Source organism: Hyaena hyaena, unplaced genomic scaffold (genome assembly GCF_003009895.1).
Source record: "Hyaena hyaena isolate Hyena2069 unplaced genomic scaffold, ASM300989v1 scaffold_107, whole genome shotgun sequence".
NCBI classification, from domain to species: Eukaryota; Metazoa; Chordata; class Mammalia; order Carnivora; family Hyaenidae; genus Hyaena; species Hyaena hyaena.
In genome coordinates, this window is record NW_024080739.1 from 353,028 (window position 1) to 380,127 (window position 27,100).

The 27,100-nt window shown below is 49.6% G+C and overlaps 2 protein-coding genes and 1 pseudogene across 18 annotated transcripts in view; 2 read left to right on the top strand and 1 right to left on the bottom strand.

Annotated features, from left to right (window-relative positions):
* LOC120234363 overlaps positions 1-14,096 on the top strand; it is a 65,769-nt pseudogene extending 51,673 nt beyond the window's left edge.
* The window catches only part of LOC120234347 (protocadherin gamma-C4), a 179,925-nt gene extending 158,316 nt beyond the window's left edge, over positions 1-21,609 (top strand). For 13 of the 16 annotated variants that reach the window (XM_039236169.1, XM_039236159.1, XM_039236158.1 and 10 more), the window contains 3 exons: positions 5,684-5,742; positions 14,082-14,170; positions 19,586-21,609. In XM_039236169.1, the coding sequence (XP_039092100.1) occupies positions 5,684-5,742; positions 14,082-14,170; positions 19,586-19,812 (375 nt within the window). In that variant the 3' untranslated portion in view covers positions 19,813-21,609. Of the gene's footprint in view, positions 1-126; positions 2,690-5,416; positions 5,540-5,683; positions 5,743-14,081; positions 14,171-19,585 lie in introns of those variants that run through there. The other 3 variants (XM_039236153.1, XM_039236168.1, XM_039236170.1) reach the window with 3 other exon arrangements.
* A 3,119-nt stretch (positions 21,610-24,728) lies between these two features.
* The window catches only part of DIAPH1 (diaphanous related formin 1), a 99,368-nt gene continuing 96,996 nt past the window's right edge, over positions 24,729-27,100 (bottom strand). For both annotated transcript variants that reach the window (XM_039236214.1, XM_039236213.1), the window contains one exon: positions 24,729-25,808. In XM_039236214.1, coding sequence (XP_039092145.1) covers positions 25,651-25,808 — 158 coding nt within the window. In that variant the 3' untranslated portion in view covers positions 24,729-25,650. The remainder of the gene's footprint in view (positions 25,809-27,100) is intronic.

Sequence of the window (27,100 nt, forward strand, 5' to 3'; positions counted from 1 at the left end):
CCTGCCCACCTCTCCTCCTCCTGTTCCCCAGCTCCACTCAGATTCAGTTCCCCTCCCCCACCCACCCCCGCCATTTGGTGACTAAGAAGAACTGCTGCAGGCAGACAAACCTCGGAGCAATTTTTAAGAGGCTGGAAGGAGACATAAGAGATTTCAGCTGCTACATTCCAAGACCTGGGTCTGCCTTGGAGACAGAACAGCACAGAGTCAGTGTCCAGGAAGGGACCTGTGGGTCATGGGGCCCGAAACACCCTCACACCTCGCCGGGAAATGGCAAGTGCTGTTCATGTTGTCCTTGTGCTGCTGGGGCTGGGTGTCCGGGCAGCTTCGTTACTCAGTGGTGGAGGAGTCTGAGCCGGGGACGCTGGTGGGAAATGTTGCTCAGGATCTAGGCTTAAAGGTGACAGATCTGTTGAGCCGCCGACTGCGGTTGGGGTCTGAGGAGAATGGACACTTTTTTTCCCTGAGCTTGATGAGTGGTGCTCTGGCAGTGAATCAAAAGATTGACCGAGAGAGCCTATGTGGAGCCAGTACCAGCTGCCTGCTGCCAATACAGGTGGTGACTGAACACCCCCTGGAACTAATCCGCGTAGAGGTAGAAATCCTGGATCTCAACGACAACTCTCCTGGCTTTGCCACTCCTGGGCGAGAGATACGCATCTCAGAATCGGCTGCACTTGGGGCCCGATTCCCCCTGGATAGTGCCCAGGATCCGGATGTGGGCACTAATACTGTGAGCTTCTACACTCTAAGCCCCAGCAGTCATTTCTTTCTGAATGTGAAGACCCTAAAAGATGGGAAGCTATTCCCAGAGCTGGTGCTAGAGCAGCAGCTGGACCGTGAAGCCCAGGCAAGACATCAACTGGTGCTCACTGCTGTGGATGGGGGTATCCCAGCCCGCTCAGGGACCACCCTTATCTCTGTCATTGTACTGGATGTTAATGATAATGCTCCAGCTTTCCAGTCCCCAGTTCTGCGTGTGGGGCTCCCAGAGAATGCACCCATGGGTACACTGTTGCTCCGCCTCAATGCCACTGATCCAGACGAAGGCACCAATGGCCAACTAGACTATTCTTTTGGAGACCATACATCTGAGGTAGTGCGTAATCTCTTTGGCTTAGACCCTAGCAGTGGAGCAATCCATGTCTTGGGTCCCATAGACTTTGAGGAGTCAAGTTTCTATGAAATTCATGCAAGAGCCCGTGACCAGGGACAACCAGCCATGGAAGGCCATTGTATGATTCAAGTGGATGTGGACGATGCCAATGACAATGCCCCAGAGGTACTACTGGCCTCTTTGGTCAACCCTATCCTGGAAAGCACACCAGTGGGCACAGTAGTGGGCTTGTTTAATGTGAGGGACCGAGACTCGGGGAGAAATGGTGAAGTGAGCCTTGATATCTCCCCGGACCTGCCATTTCAGATTAAGCCTTCTGAGAACCACTACTCACTGCTAACCAGCCAGCCGTTGGACCGGGAGACCACATCCCACTATGTCATTGAGCTGCTTGCCAGTGATGCAGGCTCACCTCCCCTGCATGCACAGCTCACTGTCAGGCTCAACATTTCAGATGTTAATGACAATGCACCCTACTTTACTCAACAGCTCTATACTGCTTACATCCCAGAAAACCGGCCTCCAGGTTCCCTTCTTTGCATTGTGGCTGCCTTGGACCCAGACACTGGGGATAATGCCCATCTTACCTACTCTATTGTAGGGAACCAGATTCAGGGAGCCCCAGCTTCTTCCTTTGTATATGTCAACCCTGAGGATGGGCGGGTCTTTGCCCAGCGCACCTTTGACTACGAATTGCTGCAAATGCTGCAGATCATGGTGGCGGTGCGAGACTCTGGCTCTCCCCCATTGCACTCGAACACATCTCTGCATGTGTTTGTTCTGGATCAGAATGATAATGCACCAGCAGTGCTGCACCCAAGACCTGGCTGGGAACTCTCAGTACCCCAGCGTATCCCTCGCTCTGCTCCTCCTGGCTCCTTGGTCACCAAAGTGACAGCTGTGGATGCTGATGCAGGCCACAATGCATGGCTCTCCTATTCACTGTTGCCCCAGTCTACAGCTCCAGGACTGTTCCTGGTGTCTGTACATACTGGGGAAGTGCGCACAGCCCGGGCCTTACGGGAGGATGATTCTGACACCCAGCAGGTTGTGGTCCTGGTGAGGGACAATGGTGACCCTTCCCTCTCCTCTACAGCCACAGTGTTGCTGGTTCTGGAGGATGAGGACCCTGAGGAAATGCCCAAATCCAACGATTTCCTCACACTCCCTCCTGAGCGTTCAGACCTTACCCTTTACCTCATTGTGGCTCTTGCAGCCATCAGTCTTTTATCCTTAGTCACTTTCACTTTTCTGTCAGCTAGGTGCCTTCAGGGGCATGCGGATGGGGATGGGGGCCAGTGCTGCAAGCGCCAGACCTCACCTTCTCGGGACTTCTATAAGCAGTCCAGTCCCAACCTGCAGGTGAGCTCAGACGGCACACTCAAGTACATGGAGGTGACGCTACGGCCCACAGACTCGCAGAGCCACTGCTACAGGACGTGCTTTTCACCAGCCTCGGATGGCAGTGACTTCACATTTCTAAGGCCCCTCAGTGTCCAGCAGCCCTCAACGCTGGTGCTGGAGCCTGATGCCTTCTGGTCCCGCTCTAATACGCTGCGGGAGCGGAGCCAGGTGAGGGGTTCAGTACTGCCAAGGGTGACCCCTGTGGTTTGGGATGGAGAAGCAGCCCATCCACAGAAGGGACTTTGAGTTTACCTCCACTCCTCTTGGGAGGGGGTGGAGGTGTGGGGGTGGAGGATGGAGGTCAGTGTTGCCAGCAGTCCATCTGATTGTTGGGACCATTTGGTCCGAATGCATGGAATGCCAAGGTAGGGATAGGACTCTGAGCACCAGGAGGTGGTAGTGATTGCAGGTGAGGGTAAATAAGACCAGTCCCCCCTGCCCTCACTCAGAAAAGCCTGGGGCCCAGCAGTCTTTATGGCCAGGGTTGGGGGGCTGGGGGTGGTCCTGGGTGGAGGCAGTCATGGATCTATAGTTGCATCCAGCCTCCTTGATTCCCAGGCCAGCTTGCTGTGCTAGTCTTTGTTTCTTCTTCTACTCCCTTGACCTGTGACTTCACTGTTAATCTCAACCTTCCTTATTCCCCCATCAAACAAATTCATCTGTAGACAGAATCAGTATACACCTAGGCTTCATGCATGTCCTCCTTGCAGAACATATCGCTGGCCACACGCAGCAACAGGCTCGTCTCACTTCATCTGCACACATGCACAAGCAAAAACACAGTCACGCACACACACACACACACACACACACACCTGCACTTGGGCTTACACACACGTCACCTTTTACTGCCAGCGCTTGCTGCCAGGTTCACATGCACTGGCTGTCCCAGAGCCCCTCACAGCTACCCAACCACCTGGCTGCTGGTATCAGAGGTGCTCACTGCTCACTGATTACACCGTGGTGAGGATCCCATGGCACAGTTTCCCAGGGCCTGCAAGGACTCAGGAGCCCTTTCCCACCTCCACCTGGGGCTAGGTCAGGCCACCTCTGGGCAAGAGTTTTTGACTCTAGGTTGGGCCACCCCATTGCACTGGGGCTCTAGGTAGAATGCTGTGCTGTGGTGCCTCCAGCCCAGAAGCCTTGGGGGCTGGCTGAGCTACCCTGTGGGCCAAGGGTACAATAGGCAGCCTGGGATCTCAGTGGCAGTCACTGCCTGTCCTATCCCAGGAAGTAGAAACTGAAGCACCTGGACTCTGGGCACCCAGAGATAGGCTTTTGGCTCCGTCGTGACCTTGATGTGTTCTGCGATCTAGGGTCAGGGCTTTAGGGGCGAGCAGAGTATCTGAGACTCTGTCAATCCCTCCTTCAGCTGATGGAAAGCCTCTGCCAGTTGTTGGGGTACCCTCATCTGTGGGGAAACTATAATAGTAAAAAGACACAAGTTTTCACAAACTCGGGAGCTTTTATTGAAAATATACTCATACCCCACCCTGCCCTTGCTGAATCAGAATTAGAGTTTTGAAACAGCACCCCAATGTGATAGCTGATTGAAAGAGCCTTCCTGCAATACCTCCTTGGAGTACCACGTCTCACTTGCTTTTCCTAAGGATTTTGTTGGGTGGATACTAGCTTCCTCACCTTATAACTGAATTTCACAGAGGTCAAGTGACTTGCTCAAGTTAACAGGGTAAGTGGTAGAGAAAGATCTAACTCAAGTCTAATTCCAGAATTTATGCTTTCACAAAGTTGGAAGATGAGAGGGCAGTTTGCATCTGCTGGGATGGGGCATAGATGGATTCTTCCCTTTTAGGGCTTTATCTGTTAGAGAAAAGTCTTCTGGGGCTCCTTGTCCCTGAGTAGCCTTCACTGAACACACTTTGGACCCGCCGTCTTTATGTAGGTTGTGAGTTTTGCCCATCAATTCTCCTCCAGTCTGTCATGGTTCTCGAATGGATCATACATAGATTGTCCTGTGTCTAAGAATACAGTGGCTGATGAGTAGGCATCCCAGTGCCTTTCCCCACAGCAGCCCTGGACTGGTGCCAGCGACCCCTCTTATTCCTGGGATGCTAACTTTCTGGGTTCTGCTCATATCACTGACACCTGTGAGTCTTAGAGTGAGATATCTGAGATATTTGGCAGCCTTGGGTTTGTCTTCTCCCCAGTATAATCAGAGATGCTCACACTTCTCTTCTGCTTCTATAAGTGAGAGTGAGAGTCTGTTACCAGCATAGCCCAGAAGGGGTAAGAAGAGATAGCTCTAGAGTGCTCCATGTGTGATTGGATAATACACTCTCTGGAAAGGCTGGAGGGGGACTCAGGAGTGGACTCAGGAGTGAAGCGACTGGCCAAAGTCCCACACCTTTACCCAGATGGGACATGGCTATAGATCAACCCCTTAGGAGCCCTGGAGACTTAGCTGGCTCTCTGCTTAGAGGCTTTGGAGGCTGTGGGAGCTAGAGCTCTGCTGGGCTCCATCCCAGCAGTTTTCTCTATCCCAGACAGAGCAGGCTTGTTCTCTCCTCCTCAGTCACGGCCATTGTCTGGCAGAGTTCTGGGGGTGAGGGGTGTCCTGGGGCTTGGATGCCCTGCAAAGGATCAGTCTGGCATGACTCCTAAGTTAATAATGTATTTAGCTGTGGGAAGGGATTCTTGAGAGCCAAGGGCCTGGAGGAAGCGTCCCTCTGAATGTGTTACAGCACATCCTGGCGCAAAAAGGGTTACCGGGAGCAGCAGCCATCTTGCTGCAAAGATGCTTTGTTCCCAGCTGAGGTGCTAAATAAATTCTTTTTAGAGGCTGGTGGAATTCTCATTTAAAATCTTCTCTGACACTTTCGAGGACCTTTTCTGCACCCCTCCCCCTGGTTCCACTTTCAGCCCTTGAATCTCAGCTCAGAATTTCTGAGTCTGTGGGCAGGGAGGAATGGGCTATTTCTTCAGCAAAGGAATCTGGGTTTGCTCACTACGGTCAGATAAATGTTATTTTATCTCTTTGCCTTAGACCTCAGACCTGGGGTATGTTTTGTCTTTGGAGATTAGTCTTTCCCTCCCTCCTCTTTCTTTGTATCCATTCCCCTCTTTTCCTTCCTGCCCATCCCCACACATTGGTGACATTCTGTTTGTGAGTACTCAGCCCGTTTCCCTCTGTTTTCTCCACAGCAAGCCCCGCCCAACACGGACTGGCGCTTCTCTCAGGCCCAGAGACCAGGCACCAGCGGGTAGGTGACTGCTTCTCCAGCCCATCCTCTTCTCTGCGGCATTTTCTCAGTGATGGCGAGGGAGGAGGTGGGGGGAGGGCCCAGCGTTTGCTACAAATGGCTCCTTCCCTCAGTTCCAGATTTCAGGGAGGTTTCGTGTTTTGGGGGCTGGTACAAGGATCCCAGAAGGAAAAGGCTTCTACTCTGGCTATTTTGAAAGCTCAATTCACACCTCAGCCCTTCTCTTCTCACCAGGTTAATCTTTTCCTATCTTCTAGTCCTAAAGTGGTCTCCGGGTGGAACCCATCTGATTCTTAAGTCTCCCTGCTCCTGCTTTGGCTGGGGTTCAGGCAGAGACTCCGGGGACAGGAGGCAGGGGGGAGGCACAGTCAACAGTCAGAACCTCCTCCAGAGTCTGCAGGGAAGAGCCCAGGAGAGGTCGGGGAGGTCGGTGGTCAGCTGTTGGGGGAGGCAGAGACTGCACTGCTGGAGGCTGGGCTGAGGAGGGAGCTCCTGGGGCAGGTCTCCCTCCTCCTGCCCCACTCCGGGCTGGGCTGCCTCAGTCCTGAAACTGGTCCTGCCCTCTCTACCTGCAGGCCTTTTGTCTCTGCCACCCTTTCTTATCTCTTTGCCCTTCCTTCAGTCTCTTATTTCAGTTTGTGGTCTTTGCCTCTCCCTCTCTATCTGTCTGTATCTCAGTTTCTGTCTTTATTGCTGTGTCTTGGTCCCTACCATTTGTGTCTGCTTGCACTGATCTGTGCCTCACACTGCACCTGTCGTGCGCGGTGCTCAATAAATGTGGAATTAATAAATGTGACTCTTCCTTAGTCTCAGTCTTTGTTTCTTTTCTCTCCGTTTCTGCCTCCCAGTCTCTCCTTGACCTCTTTTTTCTCCCTCTTTCCTAGTCTCCTTATGTTCCTCCATCTCTAGTCTCTTGGTTTCTCAATCTCTCGCTATTTCTGCTTTCCTTTTTGTTCTCAGACTATGTGTCTTTTTGTGTCTCTGTGTGTCTCTGTATCTCTAAGTGTGTAGTCTGTCTCTGTCTGCGTCGCTGAATCTCTTATTACTCTTTGTTTATCTCTCCATTTCCTTTTTATCCTGTCTTTTACTCTTTGTCTCTGTCATTTCTTTGTACTTGTGGGCAAGCCAGCACACACATTCCCCCCACAACTCTTCTCCCTCTCCCTGCCCCTCACACACAGAGTCTTTGATCAGTGCTCACTACCACATACCCTCCCACCCAGGCTACCCCGGCTGCTCATTTTAATTGAGTATGAATTCCTGCTGAGACAGGAACCCTCTGTGGGTAGTGGGGAAGGAAACAGCAGAAAGACCTTTAGTTGGTCTCAGGAGAGTAGGGTGGGCTTTGGGCCAGATCTCCCTGTTAGAAGTCAAGAGCCTAGAGGAGTCCTAGGAACCCGGTGGGGGGGAAGGAGAGAGAGGGAGGAGAGAGAAGAGCTTAGATCACCTTCCCCTGCGCCCTGCCTCCTTGATGGTCAGGCACTTGTTGCCCACATTTCCCCACATGCTATCAATGTGGTGAGGGCTCACTGCCACAAGAACCCAGGAGACCTCAGTACATGCCAAGGAGGTAGAGACTCCACCTCCTTGTCCTGTGCAATCCTGCACATGTATCGGGAACTCAAGATACTTCCTAGAAGACCGTTAGAAGGCAGCAAACCAGATGGTTTGGACTATCCTTACCCCTTCATTGACCCCTTCTGTCTCCTTTTTTCCCCGGTGGGTTTGCCAGCCTTTTTATAGCTTATCCATTAGGCCATTCATGTGTTTATTCACATATTCATTCATTCATTCGTCACTTACTTGTTTGGGCATCTGTATGATCCAGGCCTTGTTCTAAACACTGTCCTGTAAGCATGAACAAGCAGACATGATCTTAGACCTCATAGACTTCCAGGCTAGCAGGTGAGACAACAAATTGCACCGAAACAAATGTCTAGTTAGAAATCATAGCAAGTTCTCAGAAAAAGAGGGTCATATGAGTTGTAATGGTGGGGGGAGGGGTAGAGAAAGCCTCCAAGAAGAAGTGACATTTGAGCTGAGGTGAGGAGAGGTACTGGGCAACTTGTGTACCCTGTACCCTCCTCTGCTGTAGATCATATACTGGCCCTGAAGCAGAATTCACTGTTGGACCTGGAAATCCCACAGATTGCTTGTGTTGTCACCTCAGGGTTGAGCACCGTACCCCTGCCTCAAGTCCCTTGTCATCAAATGAGAGACTTGGTGTCCTGAAATACACACAGGAACTCTTGGGGAGATGTAAGGGAAGGCTCCCTTCCTTAGTTAAGTTGAGGAGGATGGACAAACATTTCTGATGGAGTTCCAAAATGGTCCAGGTGAAAAAACATGAAGGGACCAATCCAACAAGTACAACTTTTCTCGTTGATTTATTCCATAGTTAGTAAGCACCTACTGTAGGCCAGGGATGTCCTAGGGGTGGGAGATAACAAAATAGGCCTGCTCCCTTCCCAAAAGGAGCTTACTGTGCATTGAGTGAAACAAATATTAATACCAAAAATAAATATAAGATTGTAACTATCATAAGTGCTATGAAGAGCATTGACTGGTGGTGGAGCATAAAGTAGTGATTTGCCCTGGTCAGGGCGCAAGAGGACCTCTAGGAGGAAAGGAGGTTGTGCTGAAATCTGAAGGGGTTCAAATTAACCAGCTCCAGAAGAGAGGGAAGAGCCTCCGCATGGGCCTTGTAGTAAGGCCCCTCAGGATCAGCAGACTGACAGGGAACTCTGTCTTTGCTGCCATTCTGAGGAGTAAATCTGAGTGGAAGGATGAAGAAGGGTGATTTCTTCAGTCTAACTCTGGCTCCAGCCCTCCACTGCTTCTTTGCTCCACTCCTCCCCCCTGGCCCCCCACTGCACCATCTTTGCTACTAGCACACTGGGTACAGAGCAGGGGGCAGTGTTGAGTTCCTCGATGAACCTAGTTCGGGTTCAAGCCAGCACTGGGTCACATTGCCCAGATAAAGGGGGGAAAGACATGATCTGAAGTCCCTGCCTGCCATGTGCTCCTCCTTCCAGCCACTGTCCCTTCTCAAGTCATCTTTTTGGCTTCTTATCTCAACAGCTGTTATCTCAAGCTTTGAACCCAGCAAGCCACTTGTCCCTTCCCACACTGTAACCCAGGCCCCACCCTGCAGCTGTTCCCAGTCTCTGCACAGAGGAGTCTCCATTTAGCTTTTCCTGGTCTCCACTCTCTTCTCCGTTGATGACTTCCATCCCCCTCCTCTGAGAGGACACAATCCCTGCTCTCAGCAGACAAGTAGCAACTTAATTGTTGTTTTTTGTTTTTTTGTCTTTTGGGTGTTTTTTTGTTTTGTTTTGTTTTGCTTATAAAATAATACACACTCATTGTAGAAGCATGGGGAAATAGAGAAAAATTTTTGAAAGAAAAAGGACTCTAAATTTCACAACACACAAAAACCCCCACTAGCAATTTTTGAGTATGGAAATTTTCAAATCTGTGCAAAAGTGGAACGGTAAAATGAACCTCTGTGATCCCACTGTCAGCTTCAACTAATGCCCTGAGTCGTTTCACTTCAGTCTCCACCCTGTTACCCCCCTGGAATTACTGAGACAAATCTCAGCCATCATATAAAGTCATCTGACTCTTCACTGTTTTAAAGAGACAATTCTTTTAAATACACGGCATTAACAGTAATACTAATAAACTAATAATATACTGGTACTAAGTAATATAACATTAATGAGCTAGTCTCATCACATATCTGGTCTGTATTGACACTTCCCCAATTGTATGTCTCTCTCTGGTAATTCATTTGCACACTTATCCAAATTAAGCCCCACTTTTTGTATTTGAGTGTCTCAAATCTCTTAAGCTCTTGAATATTTTCACATGTGTATTTTTTTTAATGTTTATTTTGAGAGAGAGCATGAGCATGAGTTGGGGAGGGACGGGGGGGTGGGGGGACAGAAGACCCTCCTGTTTCTGTTCCCTTCGCAGTACATCACAATTTTCCCATGTCAGTAAAAAAAAAACTTTCAAAGTTAACTGTTGCCTAACAGCCCCTCATATGGACACATAATGTATATTTTAAAAGGCTGACAGGCTTTTACTACCTTAAAAAATACATATTTATTTGTATTTTAATACAGTTAAATCCAGGCTCTTGTCAGAGGTGACTTTCCCAGACTTCTCTTTTTTTTCATCTCGCTGCAGGGAGCATTTTTCCATAGCCCAGCCTCTGGGCTGTTCCCTCATGCACACATCCAGCACCCCAGAAGCTCTTTGGGGCAAGAACTGTGTCTGTCAGCTTTTATGTCTTAGGGTTTACCACAGGCACTGACACATAGCGAGTGCTTGGAAAATGGTGAATTAGAGATAGTCCGTCTCCTCTATTTTTATTGTTCACCATCTCCTAAATCCTGGAACAGTCTCCTGTCCCCGCTGCTGCCTCTCTGCTGCAGCCTAGTGTGGTGTCATGTATAAGAGCAAAGGTTTCAGAGTCACGTTAGGCCGCTTCAGGTTGTAGCCCTGCCATTTATCGACTGTGAGACTTTGGAAGTTTTTCAACCTCTCTGAGCCCTGGTTTCATCTGCTGGAAAAGAGGGATCATCATAATAACACTTACCTGCAGGTGGTTCTGAGGCTCAGATAGGCTGTATGTATACACGTATACTTATGTATGTGTATATAAAATATACAATGTAGTCATCCCAGAACTCAGAAAATAGGAAGTTGTCAGCAAGTTGTTCAGAAAGAAGTCTCTCCTCCTCCACTCATCTTGTGGCCAGCTTCAGAGAGCTGGCCACCTGCCCATCTGTTTAGCTTCCAGCCTTCAATCGTTGCCTAAGAATCCTCCTTATAACGCAGCCTGTTACGGTTCCAGGCCCACCCCTCTACTCACCTTTATTCCCTCAGCACCATCCCCCAGTCCCCACTGGGCATCCTCCTAACCAAGTGTCTTGACCCTCTTGTCTCCCCCGGAGCCCTTCTCTCTACTTCCCCTCCGTGACACCTGTTCTCCCCACTCTATTCCAGTTAGGCTTCTCTCTAGGCATGAGCCCATATGCCTGAGGCCTGTGCCTTCCAGCAGGTCCAGTGACAGCTCAGCAGGGCTGTACCTAAACACTCCTGGATTTCCATAGAGACAGAAGTGGCTGAGGCCGCAGCACTGGGCTCCTGTCTTCCCAGAGGGACCCTTAACCCTTAGTCCTCTCCCACGAGCTAAAGCAGTCTTTAAATTATTATTATTTTTTAATGTTTTATTTATTCCTGAGAGAGAGGGAGAGAGAGAGCGTGAGCAGGGGAGGGTCAGAGAGAAGGGGAGACACAGAATCCAAAACAGGCTCCAGGCTCTGAGCTGTCAGTACAAAGCCCGACGTGGGGCTCGAACCCACGAACCGTGAGATCATGACCTGAGCCGAAGTCGGACCCTCAACCGACTGAGCCACCCAGGCGTCCCAGCAGTCTTTAAATTCTTAAGTCCCATCATGACACCCCTCTTCCTTTAAACACCTCAGTGACTTCTCAGAGCTCTTAGGATGAGACCAAAATCTTTAGTGTTCATTTTACAACCTCATTGCCTGACACCATCTCCCCTTGGGGCAGCCACACTGGCTTCCGTTAGTCCACTGAACTGGCCAGGCATTTCCCAGCCTCAGAGGCTTGGGGCACGTGCCTCACTCTGCCTGGAAAGCTCTCTCCCACGACTCATTACTTTCTTCTAGATACTTCATTTTACTTCTCAATTTTTTACTGTGAGATGTTTCAAAATTGTCAAAAAGTAGACTTGTTGAAAATAGTGTGATGAACTTGGAAATACTGTTTTTACCTAGATTTATCAGTTGTTTATATTTTGCATTTTTTTCTCTCCACACACACAGTACACTTTTTTTCCTGAACCATTTGAGAGTTGCAGACATCATAGTATTTGAAAAACTTCAGTACATACTTCCTAATAACAGTAACATCCTCATACAAACCACACAAGAATGATCACATTTGAGAAATTTAACATTAGTGCCAATAGCAGATTTCATAAATGTTCTCCAAATGTCCTTTTAACCTGTTTGGTATTTTTTTTTTTTTTAAGTAAGCTCTGTACCCATTGTGGGGCTTGAACTCATGATCCTAAGGTCAAGAGTTGCATGGTCTACCAACTAAGCCAACCTGGCACTCCTGGTGTTTGTTTCTTTTTCTTTTTTATAAATCTAGGATTTAGTCAACGAGCATGAATTACCTTTCCTTGTCCTATCTCTTTCATCTCCTTCAATGTAGAACAGTCTCCTTACTTTTTTGTTTGTCTGTTTTAATGACATGGACATTTTTTTAGAGTCCAAGCCAGTTGTCTTAAAATGTCCCACAATCTGGGGCTTCTGGGTAGCTCAGTTGGTTTGAGCGTCTGACTTCAGCTCAGATCATGATCTCATGGTGTCAGCACAGAGCCCAGTTGGAATCCTCCATCCCCCTTTCTCTATCTCTCCTTCCCTCCCTCTCAAAAATAAACACTTAAAAATAAATAAAATATCCCATGATCGAGATTTGCTTATCATTTTCTCACAGTGAAATCAGTTAACAACCATTTTGGTAGGAGTACTGACTGAGTTACATTGTACACCTCCCACAGCATTACATCAGGTATCATTTCCTGTCATTTTGTTCAGTTATCAGGGACACTCCCTTTGTTCACTTAAAGTAGTATCTCTGGATCTCTCCATTACAAAGATATTTTTAAGTATTTGTGATTAGTAAGCATTCTGTGGGTGATATCTGAGACTGTACAGCAACCTTTCACTTTTAATATTTTAGTATTCACCGGAGATTAGTGATTACAAGGTGGTGATTTTCTGTCATTCCTCCTACTTTTGTTGAGATGGAATTGTCCTACAGATCCCCTGGAAATTTCTTCAGATGTAAATTCCCTGTCTTCTAATTTCCCTTTTCCTCAGGGATGCTTGGACTGATTGAGCTCCCTAACCCTTACTAAATCAAGACTCCCCTATGCACTCTGCTCTCTGCCCCCATGGCACTTGTCACAGTTACCATTAAATAATTGTATGATCATTTAACGTCAGCCTCTCAATATATAGACCATGAACGAGCATCATAGGGACAAACTATTTTGGCCATGTTCACAACTGTAACCCCAGTACTTTACCATGTGTTTGCACACAGTAATTGGCCAGTAAATGTTGGTTGAATAAATGGACACAGAATTCCAACTCTTGTCACTCTGAGGAGAGAGAAATGAGGCTCCTACTTCCCCTTCAACCCTAACTCTCTGTTTGATGTGAGGGTGTAGAGGACACAGAGCAGCTGCACTCTGGCCTAAGCCTTGGACTAAGTCCACCTGCCTGGGGATGGAGAATCCCAGATCAGGGGAAACCATAAACAGGGACAGAACTTGGAAAAATTGTAAAGCATTTCTTGGCTGTGCTCACCCACCATGACAGAATACACCAGCGCGCTCTTGCTCGCTCGCTCGCTCGCGCTCTCTCTCTCCCTCTCTCTCTCTCCCTCCCTCTCTCCCTCCTTCCTTCCTTCCCTCCCTCCCTCCCTCTCATGCCTCCAAGGCCTGCCCTGCAGCCCTTCCCCTGGTGCCAGATCCTTCCCTCGTGGTGACCTCACTCTCTCCATGCATTTTTTTCCTCGCATTGATTTGGGCAAGAAATACTTATGAGAAACTTTGGTGTACCAGATGGTGTCAAGGGCCACCTAATAGTGTGTGTGTCAGGGTGGTTCTCCCTTCCCTCAAAAACAGAAATAATAGGATACTTCAGAATTCCAAAAAACATGGAAATACTCACTGTGGGAAAAATCTGAATTGAGCTGGAATTCCTCCAGGTCATTTATAATTAGTGTTTTTAACAGCCATCAGCCACTTCATATTTTTCTCAATGCTGAGAGTGTTTAAAGGTCTTAATTAGGTGCTTCGGCAGGAGCCAGGCAAGCACCATCTTCTGCAGACAGTGCAAACAGGTACAGCAGCCCCTGGGGGAAGTGGCTGGGCTGGGGGGGATGCTTAGAGATCCCCTCTGACAAATTTTATTCATCTTAACAAGGCAGAAGTTGGGAACTGCCATCTAGGGAACAACAGATTTGCTGTGAGAGGGAGCTTGAGGAATTAGGGAAGTGCCCCAGAATACGTTTGATTTCTATAGATGGGACACAGTAAGCAAGTATGCTAAGCAAAGGGATTTTTCAAAGTATTTGCAAACATTACATATTCTAATCCTACAGGCCATCCTTTGGCATGGGATGGAGATACAGGGTACTAGATCTGGGAACCCTGGGAGAGGACGGGAGGGGTGTGAGCTGGGCTGGCCTGGAAGACTGTATTCACCATCCCACTCTCTCCCCAGCTCCCAAAATGGTGATGAAACCGGCACTTGGCCCAACAATCAATTTGATACAGAGATGCTGCAAGCCATGATCTTGGCCTCTGCCAGTGGTAAGTTGTGTCACTTGTGTGTGGGGGGATGGGGACCTGGGATTCTGGGGGAATCCCACAGCCACCTGCCTTAAGACTGGCTGTCAACCTGCATGATTTCTCTGGATCTTTCTCAGAGTCCCTGAGAAGACTCATAATTCCTGGACAAAAAGCCAGGTTGAAAAATAGGTTAAGACTTCTGCAATGCCTAGAAAAGGTGAAAAAGGAAAGATTTATTGAGGGAATAGAGAGAGTGGTGTTACTAATCCAGCTCCAGAAGGGGACTGCATAGGTCGGATTCTACTTCTGCCACTTACTGTCTTTGTGAATTTGATAATTTTGCTTAATCTTGCTAAACCTCAGCTTCTTCAGCCAAGAAAATGGAGAAGTGGCCTCAAAGGTTTGTTGTGAGGGTTAAATGAGACCGTACTACAAAGCACAAAGTACTGGGCCTGTGATATACAGGCCCTTTTTTCTATGGTAGTGGATGTGGATACTCCCAGCACCAAGAACACATTTGGATGAGAGACCGCTTCCCTTTGCTGTTGCCCCACCTCAAGAGCAGCATTTTGATTTTCCTAGAAGGCTAACAGAGAACTTCACATGCAATAGAGATTCAGTCAATGGTTGTTGGCCCTGAAGAAGGGTCCTGAGCAGGGCAGACAGAAACACAGAATGATGTTAGTACTTTAGAGCACAAGCTTTGGAGGCAGGTCAACCTGGACTCAAATCTCAGCATCCACACTTAGCTGTGAGTCCTCAAGGAAGGTGCTAAGCTCCTCTGGGCCTCACTTGGAGTGACTATCACATGAGAACTAGAACAGATCTTGCTGGTATTGGGAGGGCCTGATGTGAGGCCTTAGCACAGGGATGACAGAGCAAGGGCACAATATGTAGTGGCAAAATTGATTACTTCTTATCTTTTTTGACCTGTAAAAGGCAGATTTAGAATAATGCCTATTCATAAGGACTAGTTCTAGGAGTAGTACATCTTGGGCTTCCTGTGGAAACTGTCAGGGGATTAGGCCCTGGGCTTAGTGCAGTGAAAGCCTCTGGCCTACACCATGTGTGGAGGGCTGGGAAAGAACCCGGTGAAATCAGAACCTATGGGGGCGCCTGGGTGGCTTAGTCGGTTAAGCGTCCGACTTTCGCTTAGGTCATGATCTCGCGGTTTGTGGGTTCGACTTTCGCTTAGGTCATGATCTCACGGTTTGTGGGTTCGAGCCCCGCGTTGGGCTCTGTGCTGACAGCCAGCTCAGAGCCTGGAGCTTGTTTCAGTCTGTGACTCCCTCTCTCTCTGACACTCCCCTGCTCACGCTGTCTCTCTCTCTCTCTCCTAGAAAAAAAAAAAAAAAAAAAAGAACCTATGTTCTGTCCTGGGTGCATGCTAGGCCTCACATCAATTCATCCTCTTAACCAGCTCTGCAAAGCAGGTCTGTGATTACTTACGTCTGACAGATGAGAAAACTGAGAAAACCCTTGCTCCAGGGTCCCCCTTTTGAGCTCCAGATTGGCAATTCTAACCCGTTCCGACTCTCAAGTTCATGGCTTTCTTTTGCACAAACCATGTCTGCCTTTAGATGCAGCCTGTGTTTCCCTTTTAGCTGAGTAAGTGTAAAGGCTAAACTCCTCTTAGCATCCTGCTTTAATCTACCAGACTAGAGGTGCCAGATAAAACACAGGAGGCCTGGTTAATTTTAACTTCATGTGAACAACAAATAATATTTTAGCATAAGTATTTCCCAAACATGAGTATTGAGACATACTATGTAAAAAAAGAAAGAAAAAACAAAACAAAAAAAAAAAAACCTTGCTCATTGTTTATCTGAACTTCAGATTTAATTGGGAGGATCCTGCATTTTTATTTGTTAAATTTGGGAAGCCTCTCCCAGATGTCTTTGAGGCTAAGTGAAGCCAGGCCCATGGTAGGTGAAGGGGGAGAGGAAGTGACCATGGCAGCCAGCCTTCTGGGACAGAGCTGGCCCGGGTCTGGGGTGGGCGGGAGCTGTACTTCTGGAGAGACCAGATACTGAGTATGAAAGAGGCAGGTGGGTGCGTCTAGGAGATGCCAAGTCAGGTTCTTGAGGGAAGTAGACAGACAGGTATATTTAACTGTTGTGGTTTTTAGCATTATGTGCAGGAAGGCGGCTTTTTGGTCTAAACCCAGATTTAAGAAACAAAAATGGAATCAGTATTTATGGCCCCAAGCCCCCTAGGGTCCCCTCCCTTGTCAGGGCTCCACCCTTCTGGCCTACACAGCCTCTGACCTGAGTGTAAGCTGGGGACTTGGGGAATGGATCCAGAGGGTTGAAGTGGCAGGGTCAGGCCCTGCTCTCACTTTCACACCCGCTTCTCTGTCCTGAAGCCAGAGAGGTTCCTGGAGTCCAGCCCAGCCTGGCTAGGGGGGCTGCTGAGGGGAAGTAAGTAAGAAGGAAAGTAAGTACACTTGGGAGGCTTTTTAAATAAACACTTGGGGGGAAGTGTGTCCTCAAGGAGGTTCTCATTTGCGGTTCTACTGACTCTGGTTTAGCTTGACCAGACTTCTATGTCTGGAGGTGCTGTCTCATCCCTAGGTTGGGGTGGGAAGGGAGGCTGTGAGGCCAGGAGGTGGAGAGGAGGCCAGCACACTCTGCCCTTTAGGCCAGAGGTTGCCTGGGTTCTTTCTTAGTGCTTTTTTTTTTTTTTAAGATTTTATTTTTTAATTTTTATTTATCATTAAAATTTTTTGTTCAAATTTTTTCAAGAGAGAGCAGGAGTGGGGGAGAGGCAGAGATGGAGAGGGAGAGAGAGAGAGAGAGAGAGAGAGAGAGAGAATCCCCAGCAGGCTCCACACTGTCAGTGCAGAGCCGCATGTGGCACTTTAGCCCACTGTGAGATCTTGACCTGAGGTGAAATTAAGAGTTCAACTGAGCTACCCAGATGCCCCATATTTTATTTTTAAGTAATCTCTACACCCAGTGTAGGTCTTGGACTCACAACCCTGAGATCAGGAGATTCATGCTCTACTGACTGAGCCACCAGGCACCCCTTTCTTGCTGCTTTTTAAAGAATGTTTCTCTATGGAATGGGAAACATCTTGGTCACTGCTCACTGTGTGTAGGAGGGACCATTGAAGAATTGATTCTACAAAGGTCAGAGGCTGCGATCCACCATCTCCCCCTCAGATTTATAGATGGGGAAATTGAGGCCTGAGTCATGCAGGACCTCTGCCAGGGTCACCCACCTTTCTTAGTGGCAGCATTAAACAGAAGGAACTTTTTCAGCCTTTTTTGTTATGACCTGAATTTGTACATCTTCTCTCTCCTGTTCCAGCTCAACCTCGAAGTCCCCCACAGAGCCTGGGCCAGCATCAGGCCCACGCTTCTCCTGGGAGGTGACAAGAACTGACTTTGTCATTTCCACCTCCTTGGGGTGCTCCTTAGAGATGTAGGATGCGGGTAGGATGTGGGTGGGCTTGGCCTCCAGTTACCCAGTCAAGCTCTTTCTGCCCTTCTGCTTCTACCTCTTTTCTCCCTGGTTCTCCCTATTTCTTCGTGTGTGTGTGTGTGTGTGTGTGTGTGTGTGTGTGTGTGTGTGTGTGTCCGTGTCCCCCTCTCTCCCTCTCTGGCGCCTCTGAAGTCTCTCCTTTAGCCCCTAAATCACTCTGGAATCCTAGCTCTTTGAAGCAGAGTCTGGGCCCCCTCCCCCACCCCTTCATTCCCAGGCTGGAAGAGGGGTATGCTGGAGGGGAGGGTGAGCTTGGCTCCATCCTGGAGTTAATTAGGGAAAACATGGCGAAAAAAGTCAGTGGAATGAAAGGGTTGGGGGAGGGGAGCAGCCTGGGGAAAGAGAGAAGGAAGTGGGCAGCTGTTCCCTCCCACCCAGCATCTCTTTCACACCCCCCCCCAAAGCCCTCAGATCCCTGGATTTGGGACTTGAAATGGAGATTGTAGAAACCTGAGCACTGGAGTGAGGAGGCAGAAAAACCCAAGGCTCTTCTCTCTGTTCCCTTCTCCTATGCCCTTCCCCCTCTTGTGCTGGTTTTTGAAAACAGTTTCTGTGTATTTCTCAATCCCTGGTTAGTGTCCCAGGATTAGTCAGCCTCTCCGGCTTTAGTCACCCTCTCTTCGCACTCTCAGGGTCTAGTGTGGAGTAAAGGGAGACTGGGAGGAGAGCTCTTTTGTCAGCTGGGCTGGGGCTTGGCTGGGAATTCCAGGGCCTTTAACGCTCCCACTGCCAGAGGACTCCAGCAGGAGCCCTTGTGAACTCAGCCTGAGTCGGGGAAATTCCTGGTTTTCCCTGCTGTACTCAGGGAGCACATAGAGTAGAAGTAACAACACACACGGTGTGGTAGTGATGATGTGAGCGCTGCTCCCAACACTGAGCGAGCATTTACCTAGTGCCTGGGGACTCATGAAGCATTGTCTCATTTGAGCCTCACAAAAACCCAATGGGGTAAGTGATTCTGTGCTTCTCTACCTTCAGAGTGCATAAAAATCACTTGAAAATCTTGTTAAAATGCAGATTCTGAGTCTCCATTTCTAACAAGCTCCCAAGGTGATGCTAAGCTAGGAGCCAGAATTTGTAGGTCTCTAGACCCTGTTTCTTCTTGTATACAGTAGGAAGTTTGGCTTGGGGTGTTCTCTGATGTTCCGTAGCTCTGATACTGTGAAACTCTGTCTACCTTGTACCTAAGATATCTGGTCCCAGAGGATGGGCTGAGTGAGTGATGGGTATTAAAAAGGATACTTGTGATGACCACTGGGTGTTATATGTTAGTGATGAATCCCTAAATTTTACACCTGAAACTCATGTTACCGTGTATGTTAACTAATGAGAATTTAAATAAAAACTTGAAATCCAAAAGAGAAATAAAAGAGAGCTCTGGTCCCAGAATCATCATCTTCTTAGCCTCCTAGAACGTGGCTCATTTTGTCTTCTCTCCTCGTCCTTTATCCTCAGAGTGGTAAGTTCCGAGCCTCTGGTGGCAGTGGTGACTCTCTATAGTATATGCTTGGACACACTCAGCCACCCCTGCTTTAACCTGTGCTGGCTGCTGTGGCTTTGAGTTAGTCCTTTACCCTCTTTGAGCCTTGCTTTCCTCATCTTTAAAGTGAAGATAAATACCACATACCTCACTGGGTTGTCTTTTTTAGGTGAAAGCCTCAAAAGTTGTTATTTTTACCCCCTTTCATAGATGAGGAGACATAGGGAGGTTAGGTAGACTTGACCCCAGTTGGTTAGTAGGTACAAGAGCTGGGAATCAAATCCAGGCTGTCTCACTCTAGAGGCACTTACCTCTACTCCTTTGTTAAAGGTGTTTATCCCCCTTTGATAGAGATGATACTCCCAGGGTTCAGTGTGGTCAGGGCTGGGTGCTCTGTCCATTAGCTGGTTGTGCTATAAAAGAGGGATGGACCCAGAGTTTAGCTCCTGACCTTCTTCTTTCTCTTGCAGAAGCTGCTGATGGGGGCTCCACCCTGGGAGGGGGCGCTGGCACCATGGGCCTGAGCACCCGCTACGGGCCCCAGTTTACCCTGCAGCACGTTCCAGACTACCGCCAGAACGTCTACATCCCCGGCAGTAACGCCACACTGACCAACGCGGCTGGCAAGCGAGATGGCAAGGCCCCTGCCGGTGGCAATGGCAACAAGAAGAAGTCAGGCAAAAAGGAGAAGAAGTAACGTGGAGGCCAGGCCAAGAGCCACGGGGCAGCTTCCCTCCCCAACCAGCCCAGCCTCTCCGTACCTGTACCCAGGCCTCACATTTTCAGGGCTCACCCCCAGAAACTGACAGGGGTCCAGGCCATGCTCCCTTTGAGAAACAGAAACAAGTGCCCAGTCAACACCCCCCTCTCTGCCCCCAAGGGATTGAATATGCAAAAGGGAGTTCTGCTGGGAACCCCCATTCAGTCCATTGCTGTGCCCATGGGGGTAGTGGGGTTAGTGTAGACACCATTTATCACATCCCTTTAGTTACAGCTGAATTTTGCCATCTTCCAAATTCAATCAGGCCCATCCACAATCCCCTGTCTCCCTCCTGTCCACCCCACCCCCTCAGCAGCTCCTCTTTCTTGAATAAGGTAGTTGAGGTGTTGAGGTACCTGGTGACCTAAAGAGGCTCATAGTTCTGAAGAGTTGGAAGGGCGTCGTAACCTCTTGGCCTCTCCAATGCTCAGACTGCCCCCAAAGCATGGTTTGGTGTCTGTCCCTTCATCTCCTTCCAGAGCCCAAGACCAAGCTCAAGTTTTGGGAGACATGGTCACCATTGCCACGGTACTGATGCTTGCTGGATTTAGGGAGGGCACTTTGCTACCGTGCCCCTTCCCAGCGCCCTTGGGACCAGTCTTTTGTTCTGTTTTTCACTGTTAGATGTCCCGCTGCATGCCATGACTCCCCCTCTCCAAACAAGAGACTCCGTTGCATGCTCCAAGACAGCATGGGGTGGTGAGATAAGGAAGGGAAGGGTGTGGATATAGGGGATGGACAAAGCTTGACTTGCCGGTTATCAGGATCTTACAGAAGGCTCTGTGTCCCCAGGGTACTGGCCGGATCCCCGATTCCAGCCGTAAATCAAGTACCAGGCTGGACCCTCATTTACCACATTCAAGGCTCACACACCTCAGGCAGTGAGCTTTGAGCTGAGCTGTTAGCACCAGTAGGATTTAAACTGGCATTACGGTCAAATGAAAGTCTGAGGATGTTTAGGACCAGGTCCCCTGCCTGGAGAGGTCAGAGGGCCCTCTGTGGGTGCTGGGTACTCCAGAGGTGCCACAGGTAGAAGAATCACTGTGGCCCTAGCAGCGAGGCAGGGTCAGCTAGGCCGTTCTTGGTCCCTGGGTTAGGGAGGCATGGAGCTAGAGCAGGGACCAAGTGGACAGAAAGTCTCCGCCTAGGATCCAGGCTTCTCCACAGGGCCCCTGCGGTCCCCCAGCCTCTGTTCCTTCATCTTGCCAGGTGCCATTTCTTCTCCGTGAAGGCCAATGCCCAGGCCCCCAGTCTGCCCCCTAGTGGCCAGAGCCTGGTTAAAGTCCCCCAGTGCCTCCTTGTGCATAGACCTTTCTCTGCCCACCCCCTTCTGCCTACCCCCTCTCCCAGCCCCCGTACCTCCAGCGGGGTTGCTCAAGAACCCCACCCCATCCCTTAACGGTAGTGTAGAGCCCCCTCCCTCTTTCGGCTGGTGTAGAATAGCCAATAGTGTAGTGCGGTGTGCTTTTCCGTGATGGCGGGTGGGCGGAGGGCTCCGCGCAGCCATCTGTCCTTGAATCCGCTTGCGGCGGCCCGTGCTGTGTTTTGTGCTGTGTCCACGCGCTGCGGCGACCCCCGTCCCCTGTACTGACTCCTATAAGTGCTTCTCTTCGCATAGTCATGTAGCTTCCCACCCACTCCCCATCCTGTGTCTCACGCAAGTTTTATACTCTAATATTTATATGGCTTTTTTTCTTTGGAAAAAAAAAATTAAAAGGTTTCTTCTGAAAGGTTGAACAGTTCTCTGTAAGAGATGGAGGCTCCTGGCATGTGTGGATGAAATGCTACGAGGTGTATGCCAGAAGAAGGGTGGGATCGCAAGGCTATTACTGTATTTGTGTCTTGGTTTTGTGTCGCTGCCCTTGAATCTGTGTGTGACAGTCAAATGTGGCTGTGTGCGGTTGGAATACTGTTGTGCATATGTAACAGTGTACAGTTGACTGTAATTGTGCTTGTGGATCTGTATACCGTTGTGTGTAATCAGCTTATGGATCTGTTGTGGAGGAGGGGATTTCTGAGCGATACCTGTCTGTGTGCAGTTCAGAGTGCAATTGTATGCTTTGTGGCTCTCCCTTAAGGTTCTGAGTGCCAGTCTCCCGGCGGCGGAAGAGACTCCAGAGCGGGGGCGGGGGTGTGTTGGCACCAGCTACAGAGCTGTAAATCGGGTGGTGGACATTTCCTTAGTTTCCACCTCTTCCCCGCTAAAATTAACACCCCCGAGTGCCCTTGTGGGCTTCTGAGGAGGGTGAATTCTCCTTTGCCCACTCCCCTCCACCCAGGCTGCCTAGTGGCTTTGGGAACACTGCAAGAGGGCGGGCTACATTTAGCCCGGGGCTCGGTTTTCCCATCTGGAAGTCACCTTCCCAGTGTCTGCGGCAAAGCCAAGGAAGTAGAAGGTTCATCACTTTGTTGCTGGGGCGTGGGGGCGGAGTGCCCTGTGTCAAGGGGATTGACGAGTATACAGGGTATGAGATTGCCTGCAGACCCAGATCGTCTTCGCTTGCTCCTCTCTCCCTCTCTCCTTGCTTTTCCAGTCACCCCTCACTTAGCCCTCCTCCCCTCTCCTGTTCCTAGGCCTGCCTCCTTGGAACACAGTGGGATTCGAGGTTGTCCTCCACAGGAAGTACAGAGGACAGGACAGGATGCAGAGGAAGGACAGAAACACAGACCGACTGTGCTGTCTGGCAGGTCAGGGAGGGCATGCGTAACCGCAGGGTGGACGGAGACTGTCTCTGGGCTTCCTCTGCGCATCCTCTCAGAGCCCTGTCACGTGTTTTGCCAGCTTCTGAAGTCTGTTGTCAGGGAAACCAAGCCTTCCAACTAAGCATCTGGAGGCGACCTTCTTGCGTGGGAGGAAGGGTGGCGTGCAGGGTTTCTGAGATGGCAGTGGGGTTTTGTTTCTGAGAGCCGGGCTGCAGAGGGCGGGGTGCTGGGTGCCTGGGTTCTATTCCAGGCACGGCGGTAGATTGGCAGTGTGTGTGAGCAGCTGTGGTTGGTCCCCTAATTGGTATGTACGCCTGTAAAGCTCTGCAACAGAAACGCGTGGCTTCTGGTAGGGAGAGGGAGGAGGCAGCCCACCCCCACATCCCCAGCCATACTGAGGAGGCAGCTGCCCAGGCTCCAGGGCTATTTAAAAAGGCTTTTATTTCCAGTTCCAGAGTCTGCCAGAATGGGTTTGTGGTCCTCTTCAAGCCCCTCCTTGTCTATTCTGGGTCTGTTCATAGCTTGTAAGGTTCCTTTGTGTCGGTTATACAGTGTGCTCAAGTACGGCTCTGAGCAGCAAGGTACCTGGAGCATGACCTCTGGCTTCTGACCTCTGCTGGCAGGCTCGGGTTTCTATCAACCCCACCCCCCATAAATTCCTCTAATCTCCAATGTGGTCTATGGCCACCAAAAGAGTGGGGGTGTGGGGTGGGCTAGAAAAGGACAGATGGGAGAATCTTCCCTCAGCAAAAGAGGCACAGGTGCTGCCAGGACCTAGGAGTTTATGACATGTGGGGGCATGAGGAGGTGGGGAGCTAGAACGGAGTTCAAGAAAAGGGTTCCAAACCACTAGGCAGCAATGTGGAAGGATTGGAAGGAGTGGCAGGGTGGGGAAAGCCCTATTCCTTTATGACAGCAAATGCAAGGACCGAAGCCTAAGCATGGTGTCTGTCTGGCACATGCTAGGCACCTTAAGCCTTTTTTTTTTTTTTTAAAGTATGTTTATTTCTGAGAGAGAGTGTGAGCAGGGGAGGGTCGGAGAGAGAGGAAGATACGGAATGCAAAGCAGGCTCCAGGCTCTGAGCTAGCTGCCAGCACAGAGCCCGACGTGGGGCTCCAACCCACGAACTGTGAGGTCATGACCTGAGCGAAGTCAGATGCTTAACTGACTGAGCCACCCAGGCGCCCCAGCACCGTAAGCTTTTTGACAACGATTTGTCAGATCAACCAGGGATTGGGATAGTAGCTTATAATCACAAAGGAGGAGGTAAGGTCATACTGTTTCAATGCTTTATTAACAGTTGGAAATAAACCCACCAAACTGGAGGTGATGACATCCCAGAAGCCCAAGAGGCAAGGGAAACAGGTTTGCATTTTGTCTTTTTTATTTTTTATTAAATGCATCTTAGCAAAAGTAGATTAAAAAAGAAAGGGTCAAAGCCCCAGATGTCAGCAGGGAAGAGGAGGGGACCCACAGGAGCAGCCCTCCCCACCCCCACCCCCCTCCAGGGAGTAGCTCAAAGGAGCTGCGGTTGCCCCTTCACACACAGGCAGCTACTGTAGCAAACAGAACCTCTGTTCCCGGCCTGAAGGCCTCCCTGCAGGAAGCCTCAGGTCTCTTCAATTCCCCCCTTTGCTCCAAGAACTTAAATTCTGGGTCATGCCTGAGCAGTGTCATTCTCTCTCCTACCTGGGAGTGGAAGCTAAAGTCAAAAGGAGGGCAAAGTGTCACCTTGAGCCAGAGAATCTGAGCTTCCTGGAGCCAGTGAACAGTCTGGCCTGCCCACTGTTCACAAGGGAGCAGGGGGACACTGTGTGGCAACACTCCTCACTTGCCCAGTGTCCAGTTAGCATTTGCACATTTGGCTTGATTAAATATATTAAATTTATAAAAACTCTGTGGTCTCAGAGCTCCCACCACTCTTCGGCCTGGTCCAGCTCGACCAAAGAGCTTCCTCCTGCCCCAGAACTGGATGATGATGAGAGAGAATCTGCACTGGCCTTTAAGGGCCCAGAAGGCTTTAGGGTGGAGGTCCAGGGTCTTGTTCAGGACTGAGGCCCTGTGGGGAGAAATCCCAGAGACACTAGGACCTGCCCTCAAAGCCTCTTACGTTAGGGAGGGAAAAGGTGGGAAGGATGGTTATTTTCTTAAAAAAGAAAAAAAAAAATCTCATATAAAAATAGATCCATTTGCAAAACAATTTCTCAGCCAGGAGGCTCCACCTCCCAATTCCTTGGAGACAGAGGGTGAGGTGTTGGGATGGTCACAATACAGCCCCTACTCCAGAGGAGATGCACCAAAGCTCTGGGGGAGATGTGAGGAAAGACCATGGCTCAGTAGCCTGGGGCAGGTCTAGAGGGTTCACAGAAGCAGGGTCATAAACCATGGCAGCAGGCTGGGGACAGGTTCCATGATGTCTCTATACCCTGCCTGCCCACAGGCTCTGGCCTAGGCCATCGTGGAACAGATCAAGTGGTCCAGGTCCTTTTTGTTTTGGGGAAGGGGGGATTGCCTCCCCACTTCTTTGGGCGCGGCTCCCAGTGTCACACCACTACTAATAAATAACAGTAACCAGGAGAGGGAAGAGTAGAGGTGACAGCAATGAAAGAAGGGAAGGGATACAGCCTAAAGGTTCACAAGCCCCATGCTGTTCTCAGGGCTAGAGAAACCACAAAAGAAAAAGCAGGAACCCAGCAAGACTGACCGAAGTGAAAGCCTACTGGAAAGGCAGGGGTTTAGAAAGCAGGATGGGCCTCATCTGAGACAAGGCCTTAGAGTGACAGAGAGAAGACCGCTGGGGTTAAGGCAGCAAACACAGAGCCTGCTTTGGTAATACGACAGCCGGGGCTGGCTGGGCTCAGGCTTCCCCCACACTGCCCTTTCCTACTGGCCTCCAGGCGGCTGAAGCTGTGTGTGATGTAGAGAGAGCAGCAGGCCAGAGGTGAGACAGGGTCAGGGTAGTGGGAGCAGCCACCCCAGAAGAATATTTCCGTGACCCTTTAGGCACATGCTGCCGGGCAAGACGGTCTGGGGCTCCACTTAAGGGAGCTGCTGTGGCCACAAGACCCAGCTTAGCTTGCACGGCCAACCAGCTCCTTGGGTTCTTCAAGGATTGTAGGGACTCCCTCAGTGTTCTTGGTAATCTTAGGAGGAATAATAGTCATGGCATCGTCCTTGGTCAGCTCCGAGGCTAGCAGAGATGTGACTGCACAGCCGGCCTTCCTGTTGGCTGCAAAGAAAAGACATGAGAGAGCTTGTCCACAGAAGGCCCAATTTCTAATGCCTTTCAAACCCTGTAGCAGACATTCAGCCCAAAGCCATGCAAATGTGGCTGCATGGTCTGGTTCAGAAAGGCCCTTATTTTAAAGAAAGGGGCAGAGATCTAAGAACATGTGGAATATACTTTCTAAGTACAGAGAATGTGAGGGTGTGGGTAGGCTTTCCTGTGCAAAAACCATACAGAGGTTTGAATACGGCTAGACAGAAAAAATGTGATTCAGGTTTGTTAGGTATAACTTAAAGAGGAATGAAATGCTCAAAATCTGTTTTCTCGTTGTAGAGTTGTTGGAATTAAAGAGACTCAGGCTTAGTAAAGAGTAGTATTCTTGTTTTCTTGGAGTTTCAGGAATTTCCTAGGCCAAAACCATTTTCAAGTCAGACCTGGGGAAGGCTGTCCAAACACAGGAAGGTGTTCTGTAGGCTGCTGGGGGCAACTCCTGCCAAGCGGACCAACAGCCAGGCACTAACGTCAAATGCACGCCACCCTCCCACGTGTACCCCCAACCCCCTCTGCTCCCCATGCCCAGCTCTTTTCCCCCTCTTCAGGAATAGCAGCTGTGAGACAAATGCCAAAGGTCCCCTATAAGGTATGTATGTCGGGTGGGACTGGGTGGGTAATGAAAGGTATGGCAGGGAAGGCAGAGCTGCGGTCAAGGATGGCCAGGACAGGCCCCTACAAAGAAATCTCAGCCCAAAGTGCTAAGGGATGGTGATGCTCCCGGTGTGGTCTTAAACAGAATGAGAAGAACCAGTTAGTCCATGAGTTTCTGTTCTCAGTGCTGGGAGCCATCCGTCAGACCGTCACATTAATTACGGAATGCAGAGTTTATGGCCCCAGTTATCTTTCTACATTCAACGCAAAGGCAGTTCCTTGGGACCATGCACATCTTACGCTCTCTGCTTCTTCCCATGCCCTACAAAACAGCACAGAAAGACCACCTGGACACAAAAGCTGCCTGCCTGGGGTCAAAGAAGTGAGACACACAGGCTAAACGTGCTGTGATTCCACTTCTATGAAATGTCTAGAATGGGCACATCCAGAGGGAAAGTAGATTCAAGATTGCAGGGCGGGGGGAAGGATGGCCAGGGAAGGATGGGATTTCTTTCTGGGATGGTGAAAATGTTCTGGAGTTAGTGGTGATGTTTACACAATTTTGTAAATACACTAAAACCACTGGGTTGTAAAAAGGGTGAATTCTAAGCATTTATTTGATTTGTAGCTAAAAAAAAAAAAAAAACAGC